Source organism: Myotis myotis, unplaced genomic scaffold (genome assembly GCF_014108235.1).
Source record: "Myotis myotis isolate mMyoMyo1 unplaced genomic scaffold, mMyoMyo1.p scaffold_m19_p_1, whole genome shotgun sequence".
NCBI classification, from domain to species: domain Eukaryota; kingdom Metazoa; phylum Chordata; class Mammalia; order Chiroptera; family Vespertilionidae; genus Myotis; species Myotis myotis.
In genome coordinates this window covers 166394529-166404623 of record NW_023416313.1, presented here as the reverse complement: position 1 = coordinate 166404623, position 10095 = coordinate 166394529, and the positions used below count along the sequence as shown (strand labels likewise).

Here is a 10095-nt window from a genome sequence, read left to right as displayed (position 1 = left end):
CGAGGCTGACCCGGCGAGGAATCCAGGCGAGGACACCGGGTGCTGCCGCCCGGACCGGGGGAGGGCTGGGAGCTGGGGAGCCGTCTTCCCTCTCGGCTGTCACCCCCAAGGGCTCGGCCGCCCAGCCGAAGAGGTGGCCGCCGCGAGCCGCACGGGGCGTGGAGACATTTGCTTTCCGCACCGGTTATCTAGCAGACGAGCGGCGATTGATGCCACAGTGTCCAGTCTCAGCGCTGCCAAGGCTATGCGAGAACGCAGCCCGGACGGCTTGGCAGGACTCGCGCTGCATGTAGGACTCTTCGGGCACCCCGGGATGCTGCACAGGGCCAAGTACAGCCGCTTTCGGAACGAGTCCGTCACGTCCTTGGACGAAGGCAGCCCCGGAGGCTCCGTCGGGAACAAGGGCTCCCCGCAGCCTCCCTACCCCGCCCTGGCCCCTCACTTGCCGGCTGAAGATGCTCCCTCGCCGTCCCAGGAGAGCCCCACCCCACTGTGCACCTTGATCCCGCGGATGGCCAGCGTGAAGCTGGCCAACCCAGCCGCCTTGCTGAGTCTGAAAAACTTTTGCTTGGGGACCAAAGAGGTGCCCCGGCTGAAGCTCCAGGAAAGCCAGGATCCGGCTCCCAGCAGCCCGGCTTCACCCGAAAACAGTCTAAATAGGTCCGGGTCTGCACCTCCGCAGCAGCAGGACGTGGTGGGGCGCAGGGCAAGCGCCCTAACTCCCGATGCCTGCCCCCTCCCGGGCCCTGGGGACCCGACCCCCGGGAGCCGGCAGGACAGGCACTTCCTGCAGCACCTGTTGGGGATGGGCATGACCTACTGTGTGAAGGTGAGTCCGTTTCCGTCTCCCTCTCTGCACGCCCGAGGGCTCCTGGGCACAGACAGGGGCCTCTTCTCTGCTTTCTGCGGGGTGCCGCACATCACCGGGCTGTGGGCTAGGTTTGGACAGGACATTGTGCAACTGGACCCAGGGCAGGAGGGGAGCCGGGCTTACCCGCTCTGCAAATACCTGACTTGTGCTGGAGTCGCACAACTTTGGTTCAAGGGCATGAACTAGTGCTAACTTAGGGTAGTTGCCAGGTGTGGGGGCAACTTCTGATCGGGACAGGGAGATAGCGCCTTCTTGTCCCCACTGGACCTAGCATTCTGGCCAAGAAGAGTCCAGAATTTCAAATCTGATTAGTGATTGAGACCCGGTAGGTTATACCGGCCATTGTACTTCGGGAGAGATTTCTGTGCTAGAGGAATACATGCTGTGTAAGGAACTTGAATTATACTTTAAATTTCAATTTAGCATTTAACAAACATGTCTCAAAACATGGCCAAGTCTCTAGTCTTGTATGAGGAGCCAGTCTTAGGTCTTTGGTGCGCATTTTTGCATTTATTGCCTGCACTGAGGCAAGTGCGACTTGTCCAGGAGCTGTGTGCAAAGCCAAGGTCCTTGCTGGCTTTGCATCTGCTCTTGCCCAGTCCAGGTCTGGGTGAAAGAAGTAGATTTGGTCCTTGCCCTTCTGGAGCTCACCTTTCAATTGAGGAGATCAACGAGTGCATGTGAAATAAAAAGAGAGAGATACCTAGTAATAGATATCTAGTGTGAGAAGGCTGAGGGAAATCAGAAAGATGGACGGTTGTGATCTGGGATTTATTCATGAGGCCCCTTCAGGGGAAGGTGCATCTTGGAAGAGAGAACACATCTGGATTGGCAGAGGGGAGGAGATTCCTAGCAGGGCAAGAATATGAGCACAGCCTAAAGGTAGGCATGACTGTGGTGGCTGCAGGCCAGCATCACAGAGGCTGGGCTTTCCTGAGAGAAGGGGCTGTTAGGTCGGAGAGAGCCCAGGATCAGATACATGCAGACATGACAAGATAATGGACTTCCAGGCATGCTGTAATGAGGGGTGGTACATAGCTGGGGCTCAAACAAATACGAGTCAGAAAGAGGCCAGTATAGATCATGGATAGCTTAGGAAGAAGGGAGCAGTTGACCAAAGAAAGCTCTTAGATGTCGAATGAGGAGTTTTTAAACAATGACTAGATCCCTTGTAGGTTTGTAGGTAAACTGTGACTTCACCAAAATGGTTTCAAAAAGATCAACCTGTGGATTGTGATGAATTGAAGCCAGGAGAAATTGGAGATTGGAAGGTCAATAAGAAAGAAAGTTCAGGAAAGAAGGATGAAAACATGGGTGAAGGTAGCGATGAGAGAAAGGAGATGAGTGTGAGAGAAACTGTGAGAAACCTTCGCAGCTTTGGGTGATGGGTCAGATCATTTCAGGTCATAATACAAATCACGGAATGGTCAACATTTATTGAGCAGTGGGCAGATTGGTGAGTTTGTGCTTGCTGTTTATGGAAGTTGGGGGAAAGGCTGATGAAGGGGATTGTGAGGAGTGAAAAATACCTTCAGACTTAAGTCTCAGAATAAGAGTAGTGAAGCCAGTGATAGAAGCCGAGTGAATTGGGGAGACTCATGCTACGTTTGCCCTTGACATGTTACATTTAAAGTGATGTTATCCAAGTGGAACTTATTTGTAAGTAGGCTGTCACTTAAGACTAGCACTCAGGTGAGGAGTCTCATGTGAAGGTGTAAATTTCAGAGCTAGCCCGATCACTGTATTATAAATAGGCAATTAAAATCTCTAGGAAGACCAATAACGAACATTGAGGGGGTTACAAAGAGAGCAGGCTTGGGGCAGCCTTGGAAGATGGATAATTAAAACCTCTAAGGAAGATGAACTTATGGGACACTCAGCTCTTGCTCTCCTCCACAATGACATGACTCATACTGGAAATAGCTTCATGTATCTACTGAAAGTTCATGGGCACAGTCTCATTTGCCAAGCGTAAGTGTCTGCTCGGTCCTAAAAGGAAAATGACTGCCTCTCCAAACCCATGGTCTTGGCACCTGCCTTCCCATCACCGAGACATCCCCTACCTTCTGCTGTGCCTTTCCTCCCCTCTGGTACTGCCTTCCACCTCCCCACACCCAGGCACCACCTGTACCATTTTAAATGGCAAGAGTTGCTGTGTGCTCTCCATTGTCCCTGGTGAGTGCCTCCACTGGCATTTTGCATTTTTAATGAGAAGCCCATCTGTCTTTCCCTGGGATGACAACAGACCCCAGGAAGAGTGCTGACCCATGACCCATCCTATTTTGCCATTAGACAGTGATGTGAGGTACCAGTTGACACCTCTCTTAAGAAGTCGAAACACACAGAAGAGCTTACTTTAATAATTTTTATAGAATCCTAACTTTGAAAGATGGCAGGGGCTCAGAAGTGATCAAGTTCAATGTCCCTACAGAGAAACTGAAGCCCAGATAAGTGATTTTTTAAAGGTCACACAGAAGTTAAAAGGACAGATCCAGAACCCCAGTCCCTTGCGTGCCATTCTGGGCTCTTTTCACCACAGGTTTTCCTCGTGGTTGAGATTCTGTTCCTCAGGATTCTTTGAGATGTGAACCAATTTAAAAAAAAAAAATGAAATGGAAACCTATTAATTTACAGTGAAAAATACCGAACCAAAATTGTGATCCCTATATAGGAACAGGTACATAGGAAGACTTAAACCAAAGGTTACTCGGTGATGGTGGAAGCAAGGCATAGAAGTGACAGGGATATTCTTAATGGTGAGTCGCATAGGGACAGATTTTATAGACAAGAGGCGGCCACATATTTCACTTCCTCATCCGCATCATATGACTGCTCCCCTCCCCCCCAAAACTTACTTGTTTATTCATTCACTCATGTATTCAACGAATATGTATTGTGAACCAATTTATGTGACAGGCCCTGGGGATACATATGTGAATAAAAGAGACCAGGTCTGGGCCTTGGTGGGACTTACATTCTAGGAAGCAGAGATGGGCTCTGGTTGAATATTGAATAAACAAGTCAGTAGAATATGTCATGTGCAGTAGGTGTTAGGAGAGCAATACAGCAGGGGAAGTAAGAAAGGCAGTGGCCTGGGTGGGGATGGCAGGTATATTGTGCGGGGGCTAAAAATGGCATAGTTCATTATGTTTCCTTGCACATTTTATCTTTCCAATAGGAACTGTATTTGCCCTCTAAGTTACAGCTGACTTTGGGTTAAATATCCTTTTTAAAAATGACTCTTCTTTTGGTCTCTTGACGTAGACTCAGTTAGACAGCTGAAAATACTTAGAAATCCTGAGCACCTAATTTCGAGTCACTTTCATTTAAGCTCAGGCCTTGCACACCCTGGAGGTCACTCAAGGGAGATGGCCAGCAAGTCATCCTTTGAGAGGTGCTGGGCCAGAAACAGCCAGCCAGGTCTGAGCAAAGTAGTGAGGTGAGTAAAGTCTGCCCCACGATGCCAAATGGTTTATTTTCGCCGTAAGATTAAGTCTCATTTTTTCCTGAGGTCTCCCCACGTCACTTCACCCATCAGCAGACATCCACCTGGAGGCCTCCCAGGTGCCCCCCATGTCTGTGGTGAGTGTGGAAAACATACAACGTGACGGGTGTGCTCACCTCTGAAATGAGCGGCTTGGTCTTCATGGCCTTCGCGGTGCCCCCCAGCACCAGCGTTGAATGACTCCAGGCTCCTTTCTCCAGTGGGAAGTGTTTAAACTTTCCCGTCCCCAACCCCCCAAATTGCCTGTAATTTAGTTCAAAGACTACATAAAGCAAAGACAGAGAAACCCTGCTGCGACAGGTGAACATATTAGTTCTCACACTGACCCTCGGAGGGAGGCTGCCTTCTCCAAGTGAGGGCACTGAGACCCCAGAAGTCAGTTATCTGCCCTTTACAACCCAAGTAGCAGACAGGATTCAAACCCAGGCTTGTCTCCCTCCATTGCTCGTCTCCTTCCAGGCGTCCTGGAAGTGTGCGAGTGGAGTAGTGTGTGTGGAGGACCACACTGTGCAGGGGAGCTTTATTACAGGAACGACCCTTAGAGCTTGCTGGGTCGCATTCATTTGCATGATTTCAGTCTCCTCACTTCAGCCCAGCCCAGCCCAACCAATTCCTTAGACCGTGTTAGTGTCCTAGGGCGGTGGTGACAAATATCACAAACTGGGTGGCTTACAACAACAGATAGTTATTCTCTTGCAATTCCGGAGACTAGAACTCTGAAATCAGCAGTCCTTGGCATTCCTTGACTTGTGGATACATGACTCTAATCTCTGCCTCCTCTTCACGTGGCTTTCTCTCCTGTGTGTCCACGTTCAAATTTCCCTCATCTTATAAGGACACCAGACCCTGGGGTAGGGCCCATATGAATTCAGCATGACTGCATCTTAACCTGATTACATCTGCAAAGACTCTACCTCCAAATAAGGTTGCATTCACGGGTTCTTGGGGTTGACTTCAACCTACCTTTTTGGGCGATGTAATTCAATCATAACAGTTCCCCAGAACATTAACTGCGATGTGTTTGCCCACATAGACGTCCTTGGGTATTGGGCTCATCAGCTTTGTATGCAAATACAAATTTGTATTGAGGTATTTTCTTTACTTCCTTTGTAAATATCACAGCATACTCTTATTGTCTATCCTTCTGTGTCTAATATTGTGTCTTAACACTGAGCTACTAGGTTAGTGCTGTCTGTTGTCTAGATTAGATGTAGTCCACAGAGCTACAATGTTCTGTCTGCCCAAGTATCTTTTTCACAGGAGTGCACAGGTCTAGGTGTGACAAGATCTGGGTTAGAGTAATGGCCCTCACATTAAATAGCTGTGTGACCTTGGGTGAGTCACCTTACCTCTCTGCTTTTCTCAGATTTAAAACAAGAAGTTTGAACAAAATGCTGCCTGAGATCCGGAGACGCCAGGTCTCCTTTCCCACTGGTCTTAAGTATCCTTCTCTTAGGATCTCTTTTGGTTAGGAAACAGATTCAGGGCAGTTTCCTGAAGGAAATAACTTTTTACGTTTCTTTGTTAATAGAGAGGAGAAGGAATGCCCTTGGCACCCTCTTACTAACACTGAGCTGGCTTCACTAGTCAAGCAGAAAGGGGTATGTTATACTGGCATGGGCGCAGGTGGTCAATTTCAGAGAAATAGTGAGAGAGGAGTCAGGTTGTAGAATAGCATCTGCGTGTAGGATTATGGGGGGTGTAGGTGGGGGGCAGAGGGCAGGCTGGTCCAGGGCAGGCCAGGGTGAATGATGGTGGCTGGGATCCTGAGAACTTAGCATCACTCACGTGGTCTAATCAGCCAGGCCAGGTTGGGGCTCGGTGTTCAACCTGAGGACTGTAGAAGCAGCCGGAGTGAGTTAACCTTTCTCTATTTTCTATAGACAAAGTGCTAAGAGAAAAAGGCCCTGCTACACCACAGGCAGTCTGGTAACTCTAACCTTGAAAGAGGGAGATTTGTAACTCCAGGAAATCCCTGAAGAGACAGTCCCACGGTCCATGCAAAATAAAGGCAGACCTGAGAGGTGTGGGTCAGGCACGCACAGCCCACTGCTAATTTCTCTCTGTTCTAAGTCATTGGTGGTTAAAAAGGAGGTAGAAGGGGTGGGAGGAAATAATTCCAGCTAAAACTGACAATTTGGCCTTGAGAATATTGTGTTGTTTTTCCTCTTTCTTTCTTGGAGTAGATGTAGGACTTGATTTTGCTAGAGCTTAGGAAAACCCTGGCAGATTTGACCTGTTGTTCCTGTTATTCTCTCTCTTTAAAAAAAACCAAAAACATTTTTTTTTTTATTTCAGAGAGGAAGGGAGAGGGAGAGAGAGATAGAAACATCAATGATGAGAGAGAATCATTGATCGGCTGCCTCCTGCAAGCCCCACACTGGGGATTGAGCCCACATCCCAGGCATGTGCCCTGGCTGGGAATCGAACCGTGACCTCCTGGTTCATAGGTTGACACTGAGCCATGCCAGCCAGTCCTGTTATTCTCTTTAAACCCTCACACATGGTTTGATCTGTCCAGTCCTTGACCACCCCTGGCCACTAGAATGTTAACTAGAAGAAAAGAGTCTTAGAGATGACCAAGTTCAGAACCTTAGTTTTAGTTGAGGAAACAGGGTCAGAGATGTAAAGCGACTTGCCCCATGCACACAGCAGCTTAGTGGTGGAGCCCAGACATGAACTGTGTACAATGCTCTATTTTCTACCCGTATCTTGCTTCACCTTCCCCCACTCCCTGAACATGCAATGCAGATGTGTCTGCTTGATTAAAATGCTGCGCGTGTGCTTTTTAAAAGACCAGAATGAAAACATTTTTTCTAATAGGAAAACTGTATTTAAAAATCAGTGAGAAGGGAAAAGAGAGCAAGGAGGGAGCGGCAAGGAGCCCAAAGGGCATTGCTTTTACCAAGTCCACCTTTTTGTTTATGGGTGGTAACATGTCCTTGTTGGACCAGTACTTGTACAACATTTCATTCATCTTCCACAACCCTTTGGGCTTGTCTTCTCAGTATGGCTTGTCGTCTCATTTCCATTTTCATACCACTTTAAAGCCAATATCATGTCTCTGTGATTATATTGAATCAACCCTGTTCCCAATACAGTTCCCAATGTGACAGCCCCATCTCGAGGACAGTGATAAAATGTTGCACACAGCTCATGAAGCAAGGTGACTCCTCACCCCTTCCCACCAGCTGCAGGCATGTGAGGTAGCTGGCGTTTCCTCCCCTCTCCTAAAAGATACAAGCTTTGGGGCTCAGGGATCTGGTCATATTTGCATTGACATATTAAGATCATGGAGACCAAAAGATACAGGCCTCACTGCTGCCCACATATAGCTGGTACATGCGATGGGAGGGTTTTGCAAGGAGGTATTTGGAAAAGTCGACAGGTCTCAAAGAGCTGGAATGTTGATTGAGAACATTGGTTGAGGTCGGAATAACAGAAATTTATTGATATCATAGCAATGATGATAAGTATGTATAAATTTGCAACCATAAACTTAGGTGTACAAGATGACATTAAAAAAATATATATTTTTGTGTTAATCCTCACCTGAGCATATTTTTCCATTGATTGTTTTTTTAGAGAGAGTGGAAGGGAGGGAGAAAGACAGAGAGAGAAACATCTCTCACATCTCTCCCACTTACACCGCAGCAAGGGCTAGTGATCAAGCCTCCAACCAAGGTATGTCCCCTTGACTGGAATCAAACTCAGGACCCTTTGGTTCATGGGCTGGTGCTCTATCCACTGAGCCAAACCGGCTAGGGCCATTAAAAATATTATGAAATCTAACACCAAGTCATTTCCTGCTTTAATTTTGGTCATTATTCACCTCCAAACCTCTAACCGGTATCACATAGTGAACAGGGGGCTCATTTTATGTCCCCAAATGGGAAAATGGCCTCTGGCCATCAGTTCATTGTTGTTTTTTTTGTTTGTTTGTTTGTTTTTTTTTTTAAAGCTATCTGTTGCCTTCTGAGTTAAGAACCAATTTTTTTATATATATATTTTATTGATTTTTTACAGAGAGGAAGGGAGAGAGATAGAGAGAAACATCGATGAGAGAGAAACATCGATCAGCTGCCTCCTGCACATCTCCTATTGGGGATGTGCCCGCAACCCAGGTACATGCCCTTGACCGGAATCGAACCTGGGACCTTTCAGTCCGCAGGCCGACGCTCTATCCACTGAGCCAAACCGGTTTCGGCCAGTTCATTGTTAAGAATGTTGATAGTTACATGGGAGGCACCCCTGGATCTAGGCTCCATTTTCACACTAGAATCTCTCCCAATTCTGGGAGCCCTTTGCTGAGAATTTAGCCTGGCTAGCTGCCTCTCCAGCCCCTCCCCTTAGGAGGCCTGGCCACTTGCCTGGGACCTGGCCCCAGGGTACATACAGGTTGAGAGTTCATCATGGTCAGACACCACCAGTATCAGCTAGCCATCTTCTTCCCACTTCCTGCCCCTGAAGTTAGGGAGGACAGATGGCTTAAGCAAGTTAATGGGAAATCCAGAAGCAGCTGGCAAACAAAAGAAGTGACAATGGTAGGAGGACACAACAGGAAGACACAAAGGAAAGGACAGCCCACTCATGGAGACAGAACACAGAATTCTCAGGCCCAAAGTGTCAGTAGTACTACTGAGGCCGAGAAGCCCCGAGTCCGCGGGACGAAGTGCATAAGCCTGGGATGTGCATTAGGAGGAAACAATGAATAGAAGAATAGACAATTGATTAGTCTGAAAAATAAACCTAAGCTCCTTCTAATTTTCTCAAATTTTCTTCTTTAAACCCACAGATTCTCTAAATATTATAGTTCACTCTCTTACCCTGATCCAAACAATACTCCTCAGGCTTCCACATGGGGATCTCAAGTGATGGGAATGACCATGGGGCTAATTAGCCATGTGCTACTAGTGCTTACTTGTAGATCAGGTACTGGCAGCAGTTTCGACCTCAGGTGCTCTCTGGGCTAAAGGTCGTTTCCAGGCTAACTTGGTATCCTAACCATGGCATCCTACCATTGTCCAGACCTTCATTTCATAGGAAATGCATTAAGATTTTTAACAACTAACGTATAAGTAACTTTTTAGAAGGGTTTGTTTGGGGATTGGAAACGCCCTCTAGTTAGAAGGGAAGAAGTGATGGAAGGCAAGCAACCTGAGGAAAAAGCCCAAGGGCAATAAGGACAACCTCAGAAATTGGATTTTCCCCTCAGTGTCGTCAGATCATAATTTCTATGAATCATTCATTAGGAAATGGCGAGATGTATAATTCAAACTTGATTTTTTTTTTTTTTTTTTTTTTTTTTTTTTTTTTTTTTACCTCTGCCAACTCTAGGGCCTTGAAAAACATTGCCTCCTCCTTCCCCTCTCCTCAGCATGGTTCCTTTAACCCTGGACTTGGGACACAGACTGATATATTAGACTGCAAAGTTCTGTTTCATGGCAAGCTAAGCTATCCAAGGTCACAGGGCTCATCAGCGGCAGAGCAAGGACTAAGACTCAGGTCTCCTGACTCCCAGGCCAGGCTCTTTTAGTACCTTTTCTGAATAAGACATAATTCTTACATGAGGAGGTTCTAATATGAAAGGTGAGAGGAGAACAAAGATGGCCACACACATGTCTATGATATTGGCCAGTGTATAATAAATGACGCCAAAATGATGCAAGTAAAGCATGTGGGAGTTGAGGGAGGAAAGTGAACTCCTTCCATTTGAGGT

At 47.2% G+C, this 10095-nt stretch overlaps 1 protein-coding gene across 1 annotated transcript in view; it reads left to right on the top strand.

The window, feature by feature from the left end:
* Positions 1-244: 244 nt before the first annotated feature.
* The window catches only part of SHC4 (SHC adaptor protein 4), a 112688-nt gene continuing 102837 nt past the window's right edge, over positions 245-10095 (top strand). Inside the window, exon 1 of the mRNA XM_036300798.1 lies at positions 245-829. Within this exon, the coding sequence (XP_036156691.1) occupies positions 245-829 (585 nt within the window). The remainder of the gene's footprint in view (positions 830-10095) is intronic.